This window comes from Paramacrobiotus metropolitanus, unplaced genomic scaffold, assembly GCF_019649055.1.
Source record: "Paramacrobiotus metropolitanus isolate TYO unplaced genomic scaffold, Prichtersi_v1.0 Parri_scaffold0000006, whole genome shotgun sequence".
Lineage (NCBI taxonomy): Eukaryota > Metazoa > Tardigrada > Eutardigrada > Parachela > Macrobiotidae > Paramacrobiotus > Paramacrobiotus metropolitanus.
In genome coordinates, this window is record NW_026570226.1 from 2,457,149 (window position 1) to 2,476,665 (window position 19,517).

Sequence of the window (19,517 nt, forward strand, 5' to 3'; positions counted from 1 at the left end):
ACCGGAAACTGCTCAACGAATTTCCAATACCATCGACTTTGGTGTTCGGCGTCACTGTGCTCAGTGCTGCCTGGCAGTGCCTGCCATTTCCGGCGCCTGTCGTTACCAAACCCAATCCACTGCTTCTCAGTAAATGGAACTGGCATCGCCAACGGCATTACTCGACGACGCATCGCATTCGTGTTTTATCGGCGAAATCTGCACCACATCCAATTTTATCAACATCCAAGTTTCATCCAGATTTTGACAAGTTTTCTCCATCCATTCCCCCTTACACTCCACCAGAATGGTGCTGAAATGTCGTTTCTACGCGCAGCGCTACCCGGAGATCGACGAAGTGGTGCTGGCCAATGTGCGCTCCATCCAGGAGATGGGCGCCTACGTCGATCTGCAGGAGTACAACGACACAGAAGGTTCGTTGTGCTATCAGCGTTCGCTTCGCTGCCTGCAGCTTCCTCCCATTCCTATCTTCATCTAGGTATGATCCTGCTATCGGAACTCAGTCGTCGCCGCATCCGTTCCATCAACAAACTCATCCGTGTCGGGCGCAGTGAAGTCGTGGTGGTGATTCGTGTGGATAAGGAGAAAGGTTCGTGCGACGCGGTTTCCGCGATTGCATCAGACGGGGTTTCCAGCGCAGCATCACGGAATTGTGTTTTTAATGGCTAGGGTATATTGATCTCTCCAAACGACGCGTTTCCCCAGCCGATATCATCAAAGCCGAGGAGAAGTTCGCCAAAGCCAAGTCTGTGAGTTCGCTCGGGTTCGCTAATTTTGTATTTATTTTTTGCTAATTTTTTTTCTTTTTTTCCGCAGGTAAACAGTATTCTGCGACACACGGCGGAGGTGCTGCATTACAAGACGGATCAGGAATTGGAGGATTTACACTGGAAGACGGCCTGGTATTTCGACGAGAAGTTCAAGAAGCAGGCGGCCAGCTATGATGTTTTCAAGCACGCCGTTACGTAAGCCAGTGTTTAATTCTTCGTAATTAGAATTTTTGATACATCAGAATTAAGGGGCGTCGGTATCTCTCTCCTGTTTATTTTGGAAAAATTATCCAGTAATAAGTAATTTTTTGAGTTTCTTCCGCGAAATCGCTGTTTGTTATTAATTTTTATTTTGTTAGCGTTTGCAGTTTTCTTCACAATCAGCCGCACAAGATAATCCAGTTGTACAGGGATTATGTAGTAGAGTGGCCTTAGTACCAGTATGCCTGATCTTCTTTGGGCCAGCGGTTGTGTGAATTATACTTGAAATCTCATTAATAACTGTAAACTCGTTTTGAATTTGTGTTCGCTACTTTTTTATCATGCTCTGTTTGATTTAATTACGAGTATTTACGGGATACGTACATCTTCGTTGTGTGTCATATTATTTCGTAGAAATAATTTACATATTCCAGTCAGCGGCAGTCACTAAAAGCTAATTAATTAGAGAGCCGGTTTCTGTAACATTTCTGATTTTATTTTCCTGGATTGCGTAAGGATTTATTAAACTGTTACTGCAGCTGTAAATAATTATGTTTTCAATTCGTTTAAGTACTTATTATGCTCACGTGCGTTATTTGTTGACGTAGTGATCCCGCCATCCTGGATGAGTGCAATTTGGATGAACGAACGAAGGAAGTGCTGATTGCCAACATTAAACGACGTCTCACTCCCCAGGCGGTAAAAGTCCGCGCAGGTACAGACGAACTGTGATTAGCCTGGTTAAAATTCAACTGGCTTTTTTCTGTGTACGTACTCGTACTTCCATAGTTTACGTAATTGTTGGATTATTTTCTAATTTTTGTCAGCATAAGTAACTGCCGCAGGTTTTCACAAAAGCAGTAAAATTAATTCGATTCAGTTACGCAGGCCTAACTTTTGCTGCATTTTTGAATAAGCAGTAAAGCAATGAATACCGACGGTAATTTTAACACGTAAAATTATTCTGAACCGAGAAAAGTAAAATATTATTTGTTTTAGGTAAAATAGTGGATAACGGAAATTGCTAAAAAATGCGCTATGTGCGAAGTACAGCTACATACATAAATTATGATTATTTACGGTTAAGGAAGTTGCTATGATTTCTAACCGCGAAGGAAGTAGTTTAGGAAAATCCGTGGAAACGAACTTCAAATATTCTGCGTAAAATTTTACTCGCCTTGTGATATCCTTCAAATTTTCAACAGATAGCTGAACATGATAACAAATCGAGATTTTCAGTGGTTCCACGGTTTCTTTCTTTTGGTAATTATCAGTCTTTTCGTACCTGTAATATTTGATGGGTTGTGTGTGCGCATAGACATGGAAGTGGCCTGCTACAACTACGACGGCATCGACGCCGTGAAGGCCGCCCTGCGCGCCGGTCTGGCGCTCTCCTCGGAGGACGCCCCCATCAAGATCAACCTGATCGCGCCGCCCGTGTACGTCATGACCACCACCACCCTGGAGCGGCAGGAGGGCCTGACCCTGCTGGAGAAGGCGCTCAAGGCCGTCAAGGAGTGTATTGAGAGTGAGAAGTACCGCGGACGCTTCAACATTCAGATGGCGGTAAGCACACGGAGTCGTTCTTGTTTTACGGTGAAGGAAAAATTACCGTACCGTACTGGAGTCTTTTGTTTCCTTGGGATGAGCGTTCAAATTACATATGTGCAGCCCTTCACCAGTAATCACCACGAAAAATGAACAGAACTTTATGAGCTAATAATGGGTTGATTGCGCATATAATAATCAGATGATTGTGTATTGGCAGTATTGTACAAGGTATGGGCCGGTAGATTGCAGAAATTGCAGTGTGAAAAAGCGAGATTTTAAATGCTCACTCAGGTGGTTTTAGTATTAAGAATTTTCGCTGAATGTAGAATTTACTTGATGATAGAAACTGATTATTAGCCAGCACACTACGTTTTTCGGTACTTACGTGTTCAGCAATGAGAATGCATTCCATGAGGTGCAAAAAATTCATTCCATTTCTAATAATTCGCTAATTAAAATTTGAATTACTGCACAACGCTCTCTTGTTTTTAGCGTAGTGCATATGAAGGCTACAGAGGCGCGAATAGTATACGCGGCTGTAACGGGCTATTCATATGCACTACTTTTTTACCGATATCGTGGTAAATGATTATTTGCTAATTATTTCGTGGTGACTGCCTTAATAATTGGTTTGGTACCGGAAAAACATGTACTTACCGTACACTTATTTTGGTCGACTAACACGGGTATTTGAAACTTGAAAGTGTTAGCATTTACTCAATTAATTAGGCTGTAAACTTAATAGAATATTTATAATTATGAGATGATATCATATTATTATGATTTATGGGTGTTGTGTCTTCTTACAGCCGAAAGTGGTGACAGATACGGATGAGACGCAGTTAGCCAAACAGCTGGAGGCGCTGGAATTGGCCAACCGCGAAGTGGCCGGCGATGACGACTTTGAGGAGGATGTGCCCGACACGGGCGCCGTACCGGCCGGAGACGAAGGCGCTCCCGATGCGGAATAGAGAGAAAATTCTGTTTTTTTTATTAAAATGTTGTTTTTCCGTAATGGTGTAATCACAGATTTTGCGTTTTCCACTTAACATGTTAAACTGGCATCGATGAATGCCTGTATCTTTGTATGATGCAGGCATCAGTCTCCTCTAATGCGATTTGTTATAATGGGAACACATGGTGAAATTTTTATTGGACGGTCATCTGGAAATAATTTAATTTTGTTCAAATCTGGAAGAAATGAACTACTGTGAAAATTTACACGATTGACGATCGGTCGGTGCGCTTTTAATCGAGCTAATCAGCAATACTTCTGCCAAAGTTAATGAATATTTCTGTGAAATTAAACACTGATTAAAATTAATTTATCAGAATTTTTTTTTGAAATTACCATGCACAGCAGTAAAGATTTGAGTACCATTTTTGTGTTTTGGGATATCTATTATTTACTTCCATAAATTTGGAAATTACAAGAAAAGTAATGCGTTTTTGCAAGCGGCAGGAAAAGCTTTGATTGTACTTGCATTTTTGTATTGATTTTCTACTCCGATCAGTACGCTTAAGTACTCGTAGTCTAGTCAAGGCCTTCGATACATTTAGCCGTTTTTTTTATTTACAGCATTTCTTTAAAAACACGGCGCGAAGATGCATTTTAAACTTCAACCAGAACAGATAGAATTTGTTCGCCAGAAGTCCCATAACGTTAACACTGGTAACAAGAAATACAAGATGCTTTTAATAATTAATAATTTCAACCATATTATCGTAAAGATTTTATTCACATAAGGCGCCCGTACTTACACGTGCTGCACACAATGCCAATACAGAATTACATCGTCTGCGCCATGTTTCACAGCCATAAGAAATTTCCAATGTACACATACAACGAAATGCACGAGTAAACGATGCACACAGTTTCGTAAACGCAATAAATCCTTTCTCCCCACCATACCACAATCGCCGTGCCCGAAATCTAATAATATCCCTTGTTCCAGTTCTCCCCGGGCGGAACAAGGTGGTGCTTCTTGGACCATTCCTCGCGCTCCTCCTGGGGGTAGTTTCTGCGGAGTCGCCCTTCTTCGCGCGGCATAACGAAGTAATAGTTGAAGATCCAGATGGCGGCGCACGTCCCGAAAAAGCCAAACCAGGCCGCGGAGCCCACCCAGGCGGGCCAGCGGATTTCGGGGTAATCCTGTCGGAAACCGCCGTAGCTCTGGTAGTCCGGACGCCAGGATTCTAGGTTGCCCGTGCGACGCGAGGTGTTGCAGTCGGGTTTGTAGCTGACAGCGCGTGCGCCACTGCGCGCCAAGGGGGATGAGCGGGATAGCAATACGCGTAACATTCTGGGATCGGTAGCCCACAGAACGATGGGGTTCAGTAAAGAGCAACCAAAAATCTGGAATTTATTTGTAATATTTCTTTCCCGTGATCAGTAACACGTGCCAAAATTAACGGTGATCTACAGATATCTACCAAACGGTCCAAACCGTAAACAGAAATCGCAGCTGCCTGGATAGCGTCACGTGCCGAAGAGAAGCTTTTTGTAGGGTTAACTCTGCTTCCACGTTGCCGAGGGCGGTTGCGCTACTGACTTCATCATACGAAAACCCAGACCGCCAAGGGAAGCGGTTGCAGTGCACTGGCTGACTCGCAGTTCGCCGTTTTCCTTGATTTGGAGTTTTCAGGTCGATGTTTTCACTTTTTCAACAGTTCTTTAATTTCAGTTGAGCGATTTAGCCGTTAGCCGGTTAGCGCTACAAAATTACTCGTCTTGGATTCTTTCTGATTTTTATTCATTTCATGTTTTTCGCGGGAGCTACGTCGTTTAGTTGCATTCTGAGCGTTCTGTCTTCGTCCGCTTTTTCGTTTTCCCATTTTTCTTTCCGCGATCACCGTGGTTTACTATTTTTCTGTGACACCACTCACACCAGTGACTTTCTTGTTTCTGGTGATCATGTGTTCTCGACCCAACGGTTTATTGATTGCCGGACTCATGGTACCTGAACGGGCTGAACCCTTCACGCAGAATCATCGCAAGGATAAAGAATGGACGCGTCGATTAATCGGTTTGGTGAAGAAGAATGTCGGCCTGTGGAAAACGGACGATCCGTCCTACCACGAGCTGAAGAACCGAGCCAAGCGTGATGATGTGTGGAAATCCATCACGGCTCGCTTGGGCCATCCGCGATGTGAGGCCTGATATCTCAGATAATATTTGTATTGTTCTAATAAATTATATTTAATTAATTGATAAAATAATATTTATACAGAGGGTGAGCCACCCACATTGGCACACTGCACAAACTGATTTTTTAAAACTTCCTTTCGTCTTCAACAATTTTTTCAAAAACATTACCCGATAGCCTGGGGTATTTTGTACTTGATAAATATATCTGAGCTTAGTAAAAGATGTCTTTCAAAATCCAGGAAGAAAAACCTGGAGCGGGGTAGAAAAGCAGTGCGTTTCAAAACTGGAATGCCTTTCGCAAAACAAATTCCTGAAAATCCCCCTTTACCGATCATTACATACGAAATGCATTAAGATGTTAAAGAATCAATGCTCTTTAAGACAAGTGTAATTCGGTTTTGATCAAAGCCATGGTTGAGTTTTTCTGGACATCGGCTCCCAAAACTGACCGGAAGTCCAGAAAACATCTGCCATTCTCTAACTTATTGTCCATTCGTCCTGAATTTCATAGAATATCTTCTACAAGCCTGTCTAAATAAATATTTGTTTATATCAAAGCGAAATCGGCATCGGCGGTTTTTTTGCCACGAGTTTCCCACTGCAAAAGGCAGCCGCTTAATTGAAAGTGTAAATCCCCAATTTTTTAATACTTCTGATTTTTTCTCTCGGGATCCTGAAAAAGGATTTCACACAACTTTATACTTTTTCATATAGCCCTTAAAATCTTCTAAAATTAGAAACTGAATGTGACCAAAAAACTTCTTGCTTCATTTAATAATCATTGAAAAACAAAAATACAAAGTGAAACGTTTTGTCTGCGTTTTTTTCGCCGGTCGCGGACACTTGTGGTCACTTTATGTCACGTGCGCGCAATATCTTCATGGAAAATTAGTTGTTTTCCGTTCACAGAACGCTAAGGGAAAAAACTGCATCAGCGGATTTAAAAGAACTTGAGTCTAGAACTCACAAATAATTTCCTACCAAAAGTGTGCCAATGTGGGTGGCTCACCCTCTGTACAGTAATTAACAGTAATTAGTTATGTAATTATTCTGTATTAACAATAATTAGTTAAATTAAATATTAAGTACTAAAACAGGTATGTTACTTAATTACCGAGTTATTCAGTAGCTGATTTCGGTTAACGGCGTCGTAGCGGATCACCTGGCAGTGCGGGAAGCCTGGCAAAATATGCGTACGTATTTTATGGCCAAAGGATCGCAAGGTCCGGACGTGCGGGAATTCACACACTGGCGCCATCAGCTGATGTCCTTTCTCTTGCCGTACACGCGAGCAGTCGCCTGTGAAAGGCCCAGGTAAAAATCACACAAGTGTACGTTGATACATTTTCGAGATAAAAATTAAATTGAAACGCATAGAAATATATGCTTGTTACGTTAATAGATAACCGTATGACGGTACAGTAAAGACGTTATACAAAACTAAAAGACGAGGAATTATTACTAGTATGTTTATTCTATTTTGTGTCATTGTGCTTATAAATCCGTAGTTCGTACAAATCTGCAGTAGTCCGCAGCGGGCGGAAGTAGCACGTTAAATAAGACGCAGTACGTAATTCTGTGTTTTCCAGTCAAAGTTATGCAGGCAAAGTGACTTTTTTGCTATGATGGAAAATGGCATTTCTATTAAAAGAAGATATGTAAGTTTTTAAAAAAATCAAAATAAAATTTGTTTACAATTTGAGTGCTTGGAAACTGATGATACTCATAGAGATGAAATTCATATACATGTAGCTGTGCCTTACCTTGATGGCCGGTACAGAGTACTCTGTGGATGGTCGAATTAAAATAATAAAAATCCAATAAAACTATTTAAAATAATTTCATTAACTTAAATGAATTAAAATAGATATTTTTTTATTACTGGTACAAGTTTATTACTGTACACGAATAGGTGCTTAACAGAAATGGCATGGAGAATTTTTAATTAAGCAATACGGCTGATGTGAATCATGTGAAACAGAGAAAGCATTTTAAGTATTTCGATTAGGGTGGCTCGGAAGTCGGTGGGAGGGCGTAGAGCGCATACGCCGGTGCATGACAGCGACCAGGAGTCGGCCGAGAGCGATGCGGAAATGGACGAGCCGGCGGATGGGAATGACGCCCCACTTCCGCTTGTGAAGAGCAAGATCACCGCGCCGGACGTCGCAGCAGAGCCGTCCAGTGCGGGCGGTGCGGCCGACACGGAGCAGGGGGATGTCGTGGATTTTGCACGGCAGTGGATGGGCGAGACGACCGCGCTACCGCCCGTTAACGTCGACGACGAGTACGCGGCTTTCTGTAAGTACTCGTACTTTTAAATTTTGATCAGGCTTACGGCTTTAATATTTGTAAACAACTCACCGCTTAACCTGCCTGTCTTTAAATACTTATTTTTACATCGATTTTTGGGATTTTTTTAATAATCAGCTGTGAATGTAATTTTTTTATTTTGTTTTGAATCTTTAAACCTTTTGGGGCAGTTTTCGGGCAATTTTGCGGCTGTTAAATCAATTTAAATGCATATCATTTTCAAGTTTCGGAGCTCAAAGAAAAGCACTTTTTTCAAGGCTTTCACCGGCAATTTTTTACCGCTTTCATTATTAATAACGAAAAGATCGTTATAATAAACGTTAAGTAAACATAATAATAAAGAAGTAAAGTAAAATAAAAAATAATAATTTTAAAAAATGATGAAAATTAATACGATTTTTAAATAATAATTCAAAAATAATAATAATAAGGAATTCAATAAAATAAAATTTAATTAATAAAATGCTTTTTTTATAATGCGGTTGTGTTCTGACTTTTACCTGTTTGATACAGATAACACCGTGAAGGGAATGATGGGCTTCCTAACACCGGAGCAGCGTGCTGTCGCGCAGAAACTCATGGTCAAAGCCTTGGCGGAATTTTCGGCGGAAGTGATGTGAACCGTGAATTTGATTTATGATTTTCTGCCTTTTTTTTCCTTTTGTTTGTGTACTGAATCTAACTATGAGTCGCGATCTCTGTAGAACGACAGAAGTTGTAATCGGGGCTTTCTTTTCTAACTTTTCTGACATGGATTTTATTGTTTTTACTAACGCTGGATATGTTTGCTCAACTTGATGACATTTGCTCCCTGTTTTAATTATGCACGGATTTTTATAATTTCTGTTTGCGTTGATAAATAAGAGCATATAAATTTGTAGTTTTCACATGGAGCCATGCATCCGCATGAAGATCCTAAGGAGATATCAAACAATGAACGAAAGAAAATAATAAAAAAACCTTAAAATGTTTTTAACTTCTTTTTTAAATTTGCTGACGTTAATGTTTTTTTATGTTTCTTACTCGTTCCCACAAGTTACCAAAGTCGCTTTCTAAGAACTATCATGTAAATGACATATTCAGATAAGATGAGGTTAAAAATATTGCAGTATTATTAATTTTGTATATTAGAATTTAGAACCTAGAAGGTAAACGTTATAAATAAATCGTAATAAATCCCCTGGAGATCGTTGGTTACTGAGCGTATGGTCATGTGATATCAAATTATCCCCGCTTGGCGTATAAAGCGCTTAAACACGACGTAGATTGGACCAGAATTTTGATGACGGTCTGGCAATGTGGCGCCTTTATTTGATTCATGGAAATTTTGATGCGGCATAAATTATCGCGAATGGCAGACAAAGAGTCATTAGTGACCACTTAGCACGATGCTAGAGTATCAACGCAGATTTATTCTCCGATCATCCTTTTCACGAGAGTGATGCCGGTGTCAATCGGCAAAATTAAAATATGTACGGCATATTTAGATGAAACAGATTATTAACAAGCGTCTTCTTATTAACAAGCGTCTTAGCGTCTTCTCAGATCAACCTCGAAAACCATCTTGACGAGTTCACTCGTGGTAGTCTGTGATATTCACAAAAATTTTTCACTCATCTACAGTATGCAGGAAATCTGAAGCATACCTATCTGTAATTATGCGATAATAGGCGTTTGCTGCAGTACGTAATCAAAGAAGCCGTGACAAGTGCAGTTTTGTCGATCGAGGGCTTTTGACAGACAGCGCATTAATAAAAGTTATTCTCTCCTTTTGTTTGTACTAGAGATTTTTTTAGCCGATTGGCAGAAAAATGTGAAGAAAACCCTTGTGACATTGAAGGTCAAAAGATATCAGTGAGCGGGAACTGCTCGAGCCATTTCCGCTAATAACTGGTAGCGGATGACCTTTAAGTACCAGTATATTTGGCCGCAGACTGGTCCGCTAATCCACTTACTCGTAACTATCTGTACAAAAAACAACAATTTTTTTGTTTGGCGGCTAGCGGGCTGCCATAAGCGGAATATCGCATACAATGAACTTAACACTGCGAAAACGCACATTGCCGTCCATCCGCTGATTCATACACCCTTATCTCAGAATTCTGGGAGACTTTGATGAGTGTACAGGGTTATCACTTGAAACGAATACAAGTCATCGTGTCTGTTTGTGGCATCTTTCAAAGTAGAGAGAACCACACGGCGATCACGAACTGCTCCATATCACTGAAATGATTGAATGGTTTGAATCCATATCAGAATAAACTAAAGATTGCAATCCGTCACGTCTGCATCAGTCTGCCTTCGTGCGTATGAAAAACGCATATTATGTGAAGTCAGTTTGCAGCTTGCAAGAAGTACTTGCAAGAAGTTGTATACACAGATTGTATACAGTCCCCAACAATTTGCCCGCTTAAGATTCAAAATTTCAAATTTACAGCTCAGCATGAAACGAAACACCGCCAGTCTATTCCACTTCGTAGTGACTAGTGTGTACAAAGTTATAAACGCCTATGGCAGTTGTTATACGAGGGATACCACAAACTGCTTACAATTCCATTTCCGGTTGTACATTAAACTTTCGAAAATCTGCAGTCCGCTGATTCTGCATATCCTGGCGACAAAGATTTCTCTGCCACGATAATTCTCCGCAGTTAGAATGACGAACCCTCCCGTGCAGCCCGTGTCTCACAGGCACCGTATGAACCCGGCCTGGACGAATAAACTCATCGATCTAGTGAAGAAGCAACCGCAATTGTGGAAACGGGATGATCCGCTGTACCAGGAGGCCATGGCGGAAGATAAGGAGGACGAATGGAAGTTGATCACGGCTGCGTTGGGACATCCTCAGTGTACAAATTTAGCTTCAAGTTGTATGCTGCGTGTACCAGCATTTCTTTTATGATAGAACTAACAGAAGGATGATGCTGCAGATGAGTTCAAGAAAGTACGCACACTGTGGAAAAACTTGAAAGTCTCTTACGCTGTCCGTCTGGGACACCAAGCGGAGCGTTCGCGATCCGGGCGGACCGCGTACAATCCACCATGGCGGTATTTTGAGAGATTGTCCTTCATGCAACCCTACATTCGGCCAAAAATTGACACAAAATACGTACTCATAGAGAAAATTTAATGCCGCAACTGGTTTTGATAATGTAGCCATCGAGGAAATTATATACTCTGCATGTCCAGCTAGTAACTATGGTAGTATTTTCACTATAATACGCTTTGCCGGCTTTGGTAATAATTTTCATATGGACTGTAACAAATAAAATTATTGCGTACTTACCTACTACTTACGTTATAGTTACGTATACAAATAGCTGTACTGCACTTACTTATTTCATTTCTTTAATACGAAGTCGAGGGTTTCGCTAAGGAGACGAGTGACACGCGGCGCGGCTGCTACCAAACGCGTCCGATTGGTTAGCGACGACAGCAGCTCCAGTGCGGAGGAATCCGTTAGCGTGGACAAAACGGCACTGCCAGACACTGTCGCCGACAACTGCCCGCTGGATGTGGACGAGTTTGACCGGATGTGGCAAGGCGAGTCTGGACGTGCAGCCACAGCATCACTAGCGTCACCGGCCATGGATTCTGCGCTAGTGCTGGATCCCGCAACGAGCATGGAGAGCAATTATTCTGCATTTTGTAAGTACAAGCGGCATGCGTATATACAGCGTATATAGGGGCAAAAGTAAACGTGTTCCACCGTTCCCCTGTACTGCTGCCGTCACCCGACTGGAGTTTGACGTTGTGGCTGAACATGGCGCTTACCTACCGCGCCAGATTTAACCATATGTACTGCCGTAACGTCACACTCCAGGCGGGTGACGGCAGCAGTACAGGGGAACGGTGGAACGCGTTTACTTTCGCCCCTTATATACAATAATCGGCATGACATTGTATGTACTGTACACAATAATCGTGTGCGTATACAATAATCGGCATGTGTGTATACAACTAGCAAGCGCATCAACAATATCTGCTGCACTAATGCATCGGAAATACTTGTACCTTTTCACGGTGACCTTTCACGATGGTATTGTGGTTGCTGATTATTATCAAACGAAGTCAGTTGTGAGCAGTATGACTGATTTTGCAGTTAACACTCTGAAAGGCATGATGGTCTATTTGACACCGGAACAACGCATCGGCGTGCAGAAACGCTTGATCAAAGCCTTGGCGGAATTCACAGCGGACGTCATGTAACAGTCGCGCGCTGCCATTTTTTCGCTTTTTTTAGATAATCTATACTCGCACAGTTGGCCTGGGAATTGCCTGTTCGCGCTATAGACTTTTACTAAAATTATACAGTACATAATCATCCGTTATGTGAAAAAGCAATCCGAGTTGTCGCAGTATCTACATCTTTGTTGTACAGCATGCTCTGCTCGATTTTACAATTTATTATTGCTGAGAAGCTTGCTCGGGGAAATCACAAACAAAAAGAAATAACTTGGAAAAAAAGGGCATCAAAATTGCGGGTAGGAGCTAGTCCGTTAAAAGGTGCGGCCGTAGTGCTTGACTTCCATTTCAGTGTGAGCGCACGCAAAAATTCACTCATCCAGTTTGATGCATCGGGAATTATCCGCTTAGTACTGTATGTGCGGCCAAACGTGATCATGTCTGTATTAAGCAAACCTACTCTGTACTGATAAAAGCCTTACTTTCCTTTAATATTTGTCGGTGCTCACTGCTTATGCGTTATAATTAACAGGAAAGCACATCGACAATTTAACATACAAATATCAATACTTTTTTCATGCAAAATGTGCCTTCTATCCAATTTGCTGCGCATGAGCTATTATTTGCAGTAAAGTAACTGTCACAGATCTGCGGTGTGCAATGTTTGCCTGATCTTTATTGGAAGTTATGTATCCAGTTACCTTGAGCAATTGATGAGTTATCCCTGGCCCGACAGGTTTACAGTCAGCTGTTCCCAAGCTTTTAACAAAATCTCGCATGGTAAGACAGAATGACCGGTAACATTCGACCGGTTAGAGGCAAAAAATTTTAACTGAATTTACATAAATAAGCGGTGCGACTGCGCGGTGTTTTACAGAAAGCACAATTCATGAAGGAAAGGTTATATTAGTAGAGTCCATAGCCACTTCACTACACTTTCAACAGAGTCTGTTATATGACAATGTACCACCGATTGTAAAGAAATAAGCGCCGTGCCTAAAGTTTATGCATGCATGTGAAAACTTACAGTACCTGTCTAATTATTTTTGTTCGCCGGGTTTGTATAGTGCGAAACACTACCCAAATAATCGATACTGGCGCGCAATTGCTGCATGTACATACATTGAATTTACGAACTACACGACACTATTATTAAAGCCGGCACTGAGCTCTGGTTCATACCCGTAAAGACCTTCAAGGGGCCACCTATGTTAAGCGAATTGGCGATATACCTTCAAGTGGCCAGACTTAGAGTATTTCGTCCCAGTACTAATTTTCTTTCGGTTTTTTGGTATAGCATGTTAAACATACCTTCAGAATAATTAAAAAATTTGAAATCAGTTGAACCGTTTTTTGTTATAAACGTAGTAAAAAACCACTGACCAAAGCTCAAGCCACGCCACGCGTGCCGTTCCACTACATCAAACTTCCTGCAGTGGCAACCGTGCATTTGCGGTTGCAACGAATATTTTACTTAATCCTTATGCAGTTTTTAGTACTTTTTACTACAATTAAAACACCCTCAACTGTACAAAACAGCTTACGTCAAAAAGTAAGTTTGTGAATTCTTCAACCGCACATGCAAATGATGCAACTAATAATCCTGCAACAAGTTCTGTACTTTTAATCACTCGAACTCTAGTTTACCCAGTTCCACTTTTTCTCCTGTGACTTTGACGAGTTTCTTAGGCTTGTAGTGATAACTGATGCAGAAAATGTGTGCTGCTCCATTATGATTTATGAGATATTAATATTCAGCTGCATAACGCATCCAGTCGTAGGCCTTTCACGGTGACCCTTCTAAAGTACGAAGTATAAGTTAATTATCCTCTTAGGAATGTGCCTGATGAGTAATATCAAACAAAGTCGATTCTGAGTAAGGTGACTTGTTTTGCCCTTAACGCGAAGTGGCTAGCGAATTTTCGAAATAATACTCAAAAATTATCATAGCTCATCCTATAGAGCGTGCTTTTTACTACATATCTTGATAATTGTAATGAGCATATCCTGATTCGTTAACAAGCAAAAAAATAAAGTTGTGCAACTGGTAGAGGGGGGCACGTAAGGTGAACAGCAAAATAATTGCTTGCGCCGCACTTATTGTGAGTAATGCCATCGCCGCCGACATCGCTGGTTTGCTTGCAGCAATCGCAATCAGGTGCGATCAGAATCTGCAACTGCCCCATCCAGCTTTGTTGAGCTTGCTGACAAGAAGCAGAAACAAAGAGGCCATAAATGCAGATCTGCTGTCTGATTGCAGTCTTTTGTTTTAGCGTCTATAACTGGATCAGCTGAACAGTGCACTCTGCAGTCTGCATGAAAGTTCTATGGCTGCCTGCCTGTTCTGCGTTGCTCCACATGTGCAGGTGCTTTTGTGTGCGGCAGTCAGCATCTCTCGGTACCGGCACCAGAGCCGTGAAAGAGGTGTGCTTTTGCAAGCTAACAGTGAACAAAACGTAAAAAAACTTTGAGAATTTGCTGTAAATACATTTGTTTACCAAAAAATACGAACAAAATCGCGTTAAATACAGTACCGCAGTCTGAGCTTATTATACGGACAGAATCTCTGTTTAAGGTTTTGTTCGGCAGATATGGTCAGAAATATCCAGGGGCAGGGTGCCCCAAGCCCTTCCTTGCCACCCCTGATTTTTTTTCTTTTTCTGTTTTTTATCAATCAAAATTCTGTCCGTATAATAAGCTTCTAATACTTGAGTCTTTGAAATGGCCGTTTCAGAATATTTTTTATCATATCTGTACTCTGTAAAAATCGACCTCAAATTTTTCACTTTAAAAGCTAATATCTCAGTAACAACGAATGCCTAATTACTACTGATCATATTTTAAAGCACAAAAATCATTTCGTTATGTGGCATATGCTACTGTGTAGTATAAAAGTGTACCGCGTCGGCGGTATGCCCGTTTCCGCAAAAGGACCGAGTTGCTAGCCACTTCGCGTTAACACTTTGAAAGGCATGCTGGTCTATTTGACACCGGAACAGCGCACCGTCGTCCAGAAACGCATGGTCAAAGCCTTGGCGCAATTCTCGGCGGGACGTGATGTGAACCGTGAAGTTGATTGATGGTTTTCCGTTGTTTGCCGTTGGTTGCCGTTGTTTTCCTTTTGTTAGTGCACTGAATCTAACTAAATTAAAGGTAGCGATCTCTCTGTAGAACGACAGAAGCCGTAATCAGGGGTTTTTTCTGACTTTGATGACATGAATTTGTATTGTTTTTACTAACACTGGATTTATGTTTGCACAGTTTCATGACATTTGCTTACATGTCTAGTTATGCACGGATTTTGATAATTTCTGTTTGCGTTGATAGATGAAAGTATAAATTTCTTTCTAAGAGCAGCGAATGTCTCGGAACAAATGTTCATTTTTGTTTTGTTGGTTATACATTGCGGTAAAAAATACTGTTTGGGTGCATGTGCTGATACATACTTGACGAAACACCCTAAAATATGATTAAAATATATGATTGCACCGTAAAATATGGTTTCTGCAATGGACTTAAATTACGTAACGGAGATACAAAGTTCGTGTTACCATTTTACAGTATTGTCCAGTTTTTGAGCAGTTATCAAACAACAAACGAAAGAAAATAATAAAAAACCTTACATGTTTTTTAATTTCTTTTTTAAATTTGCTGACGTTTATTTTTTTATGTTTCTTACTCGTTGCCACAATTTGCAGATGTCGTTTTAGAAGAATTATTATGTAACAATACACAGAAATAAATAAAGCTAAAATTGTTGTAGTATCATTAATTTCGTATATTTAGAAGACAGTTAATAATCGTCATAATTAAATCCCCTGGAGATCGTTGGTGACTGGGCGCATGGTCATGTGACATCAAATTATCCCGGCAATTGGCGTAAAGCACTTAAACACGACGTGGATTGGACCAAAATTTGGATGACGGCCTGGCATTGTGGCGCCTATATTTGATTTATGGAAATTTTGATGCGGCATAAATCATCGCTAAATCATCGCGGCAGATAAAGAGCTATTAGTGAGCACTTACCACGCTGCTGTGAGTGTCAGCGCTCATTTATTCTGAGATCATCGCTTTCACGAGAGTGATGCCGGTGTCAAGTTGTCAACCGGTGTCAAATTAAAACATGAAACGGCATATTTAGATGAAACAGATTCTTAGCAGCGACATTAATTAGCGTCTCCTCAGATCGACTTACAGTTCACGAATTTCACGAAAAATAGTTCGTAACTAAACTCATGGTATATTCTGTACAATTCACGAAATTATTCCACTCCCGCATCTGAAGGAAATCTGAGGCATATCTGTAAGTACATAATAAGCGTTTGCTGCAGTACGTATACTACATAATAAAAGAAGCTTGAGACAAGTGCAGTTTTGTCGATCAATACCTCTTGACAGGCCCGTCTTTAAGAGGGAGGGGGGGGAGTGCACGCCCTCCCCCCTTCCGAAAACGAACTAGCGCAACTGGCGTCGGACCTTACATGTTAAAAAAAGGGAAATTCGGAACTGGCGCAACTGGCACCATTGTTCTCCTCAAAAAAGAACAATGGTGCGCCCCCCCCCTCCCAGAAACCTAAAGACGGGCCTGCCTCTTGGTGTACAGTATTTACGGTAAAGTAATTCTACTGTCTACATATAGTTTGTTTGTACTAGAGTTTGTTGAAGCCGATCGGGAGAAAAATGTCAAGAAACCCATGTAAAAACAAAAGCCAAGAGATATCAAACAATATTAGCGAAAATTGCTCGAACCATTTCCGCTGATATACCTGGTAGCGGGTGACCTTTAAATGCCAATTTATAACATGTATACGTCTTGTACAGCATCGGGATATGGATAAGGTCTGGAAATCTATCTATTCCTATTCGTAAATAACTGTACAATAACAAACCATTCTTTGTTCGACAGCTACTCGTAGCTAGACAGCCATATGTACAGCACAATCTGGGCTGCATAGCGCAAGTGAACTTATTACACTGCGAAAACACAAATTGCCGCCCGCTCGCTGATTTATGCGGCCTTATGCCGGAATTCTGGCAGACTTTGATGAGTGTACTGGGTTATTTTAATTGAAACGAATACATTCTCTTAAAGAGGAAATTCCTCAAGACCTCAACAGATTATGAACGACATTGAATTCAAATCAGAATGAACTAAAGATTAAAAAAATCGGTCACGTCTGCATCGGTCTGCCTTCATACGTATGGAGTACGGTATAAACGGTATTTTAGCAAAGTCTGTAAATTGAGCTTTTCCGTTTGCTGCTGCCAGATCAGCTGCTTTCTGTTTGCAACTTGTTAGAACTACGGTATCATGTATCATGTACAGAGCCGTACCGTGTGACCGTACCGTGTACCGTGTGTGTGTACCATGTATTTTGTATCTGTACATACAGCTGGTATACGATCCCACACGATTTACGATTCACAGGCCGGAAACGAGCAAGAGTATTGTGATGATGAAACGAAACAAGCCAGCAATGCCAGTCCAATAAATTCACTTCGTACTAGTAGTACGTGGCTGGTATGTACAAACGCCTGTGGCGGCTGTTTTACTTAAATCCCCTGGACATTACAAACCGTGAAACCGCTTACAGTTCTGTTTGAGTATCAAACTTTTCAGATTTTGCATTCTACTCATTCTTTTCAAAATCTGCACTAGCGTTCTGCATACCCTGCCACGTTAATTCTCTCATTTCTCTGCAGTGAGAATGACAAACTCCACCGTGCAGCTCGTGTCCCATAGGCACCGCATGAACCCGGCCTGGACGAATAAACTGATCGATCTGGTGGAGAAGCAGCCACAGTTGTGGAAACGGGATGATCCGCTGTACAGTGAATCCACGGCGGAAGACAAAGAGGACGAATGGAAGTTGATCACGGCAGCGTTGGGACATCCGCAATGTACGTATTCCACTCCATGGTGTATGGGGTCTGTACATTCCTATGGCGCTGCATGAACTAATAGAAGGAAGATGTTGCAGATGAGTTCAAGAAAGTACGCGCCCTGTGGAAAAACCTGAGAGTCTCTTACAATGTTCGTCTGGGACACCGAGCGGAGCGTTCGCGATCCGGGCGGAGCGTGTTCAATCCGCCGTGGCGGTATTTTAAGAGACTGTCCTTCATACAGCCCTACATTCGGGCATAACGTGATACAAGATACGTAATAATCATAATGTAACCATCGGAAGTTATATATGTCCAGTTGGTGACTAAACCGATTACTTTGTAACACGCTTGGTAATACTGTATTATCATATGGCTATAACGCAGAAAATTACTGTGTATTTTTATTGCACTTACTTGCTTCATTTGTTTACGAGGTCGAAGGCGTCGTTGAGAGGACGAGTAACACGCAGCGCGACCGCCACCACACGCGTCCGAATGGTTAGCGACGACAGCAGCTCCAGTGCGGAGGACCCCGTTAGCGTGGACACGACGACACTTTCGGATACTGTCGCCGGCAGCATCCCGTCGGATGTTGACCATTCTGGTCAAATGCGGCAAGCCGATTCTGTGCGCACAGCTATAGCGTCACCAGCGCCACCGTTCATGGATTCTGCGCTAGTGCTGGATCCCGCAATGAGCATGGAGAGCAATGATTTTACCTTTTGTAAGTACAAGTATTCAATAATTACCCTTCCTTGTACAATATTTAGCAATCGGCATGCGCGTATACGACGTACGGCGCTCCGTGTTGCATCAGCAATATCTGCTGCACTCACGCATTTGAAATTACTTGTACCCTTTCACGATGACCTTTCACGATGGTATGGTATTGTGGTTGATGAGCAGTATGACTGGTTTTGCAGTGAACACCCTGAAAGGCATGATGGTCTATTTGACACCGGAACAACGCACCGTCGTACAGAAACGCTTGATCAAAGCCTTAGCGGAATTTACAGCGGAGGTCATGTAGCGGGCGTACGCTTCCTTTTTTTATTTCTTGTTGTTTTAGAGGTTATATACTCGTACAGTTAGCCAGCATTCTGTAAAATACACGGAATTCATCCGCCTGTTCGTGTGAGTATAATACAATTGTATAGCACATGATCGTACGATATGTGAATACGCAATGGCGAGTTATCGCAATATTCTCGTTTTACGGCATAATTTGCTCGAATTAACAAGTTTTATTATGGAGAAGCTTGCTCGTGGAATCAGATCTACAAGGGCGAAAAAAACGTATAAAAGAAGGACATCAAAATAGCGGTAGGAGCCCTATAAAAGGTTGGGCAATAGTGTTTCATTTCAATGTGAACGCACACAAATTCCCTCATCCAATTGGAGGAATCGGGAATTATCCGCTTAGTATGTGCGGCCAAACATGATAATGTCTGTATTAAGCAAAC

At 41.6% G+C, this 19,517-nt stretch overlaps 3 protein-coding genes across 3 annotated transcripts; all 3 read left to right on the top strand.

Annotated features, from left to right (window-relative positions):
- The first annotated feature begins 166 nt into the window (after positions 1-166).
- Positions 167-3,753, top strand: LOC129581558 (eukaryotic translation initiation factor 2 subunit 1-like). Its single transcript, XM_055472700.1, has 7 exons — positions 167-413; positions 479-589; positions 670-749; positions 817-965; positions 1,580-1,686; positions 2,290-2,537; positions 3,332-3,753. The coding sequence occupies exons 1-7, from the start codon at positions 287-289 to the stop codon at positions 3,491-3,493; spliced, it is 984 nt and encodes a 327-aa protein (XP_055328675.1). The 5' UTR covers positions 167-286; the 3' UTR covers positions 3,494-3,753.
- A 1,453-nt stretch (positions 3,754-5,206) lies between these two features.
- On the top strand, positions 5,207-8,879 carry LOC129581962 (uncharacterized). The gene is made up of 4 exons (XM_055473291.1): positions 5,207-5,671; positions 6,825-6,984; positions 7,679-7,968; positions 8,494-8,879. Exons 1-4 carry the CDS (start codon positions 5,437-5,439, stop codon positions 8,598-8,600), a joined length of 792 nt encoding a protein of 263 aa, XP_055329266.1. The 5' UTR covers positions 5,207-5,436; the 3' UTR covers positions 8,601-8,879.
- Positions 8,880-10,381: 1,502 nt separating this feature from the next.
- Positions 10,382-12,415, top strand: LOC129581955 (uncharacterized). Its single transcript, XM_055473280.1, has 4 exons — positions 10,382-10,829; positions 10,911-11,089; positions 11,340-11,628; positions 12,083-12,415. Exons 1-4 carry the CDS (start codon positions 10,637-10,639, stop codon positions 12,187-12,189), a joined length of 768 nt encoding a protein of 255 aa, XP_055329255.1. The 5' UTR covers positions 10,382-10,636; the 3' UTR covers positions 12,190-12,415.
- Positions 12,416-19,517: the final 7,102 nt, after the last annotated feature.

Coding starts and splice junctions, on each gene's coding strand:
- LOC129581558 (XM_055472700.1), top strand. CDS start 287: ATGGTGCTGAAATGTCGTTTCTACGCGCAGCGCTACCCGGAGATCGAC. Junction 966..1,579: donor GTTTTCAAGCACGCCGTTAC/GTAAGCCAGTGT, acceptor TTGTTGACGTAG/TGATCCCGCCATCCTGGATG. Junction 1,687..2,289: donor GGCGGTAAAAGTCCGCGCAG/GTACAGACGAAC, acceptor GTGTGCGCATAG/ACATGGAAGTGGCCTGCTAC.
- LOC129581962 (XM_055473291.1), top strand. CDS start 5,437: ATGTGTTCTCGACCCAACGGTTTATTGATTGCCGGACTCATGGTACCT. Junction 5,672..6,824: donor TCGCTTGGGCCATCCGCGAT/GTGAGGCCTGAT, acceptor ACGGCGTCGTAG/CGGATCACCTGGCAGTGCGG. Junction 6,985..7,678: donor GTCGCCTGTGAAAGGCCCAG/GTAAAAATCACA, acceptor TATTTCGATTAG/GGTGGCTCGGAAGTCGGTGG.
- LOC129581955 (XM_055473280.1), top strand. CDS start 10,637: ATGACGAACCCTCCCGTGCAGCCCGTGTCTCACAGGCACCGTATGAAC. Junction 10,830..10,910: donor TGCGTTGGGACATCCTCAGT/GTACAAATTTAG, acceptor ATGATGCTGCAG/ATGAGTTCAAGAAAGTACGC. Junction 11,629..12,082: donor GAGCAATTATTCTGCATTTT/GTAAGTACAAGC, acceptor CTGATTTTGCAG/TTAACACTCTGAAAGGCATG.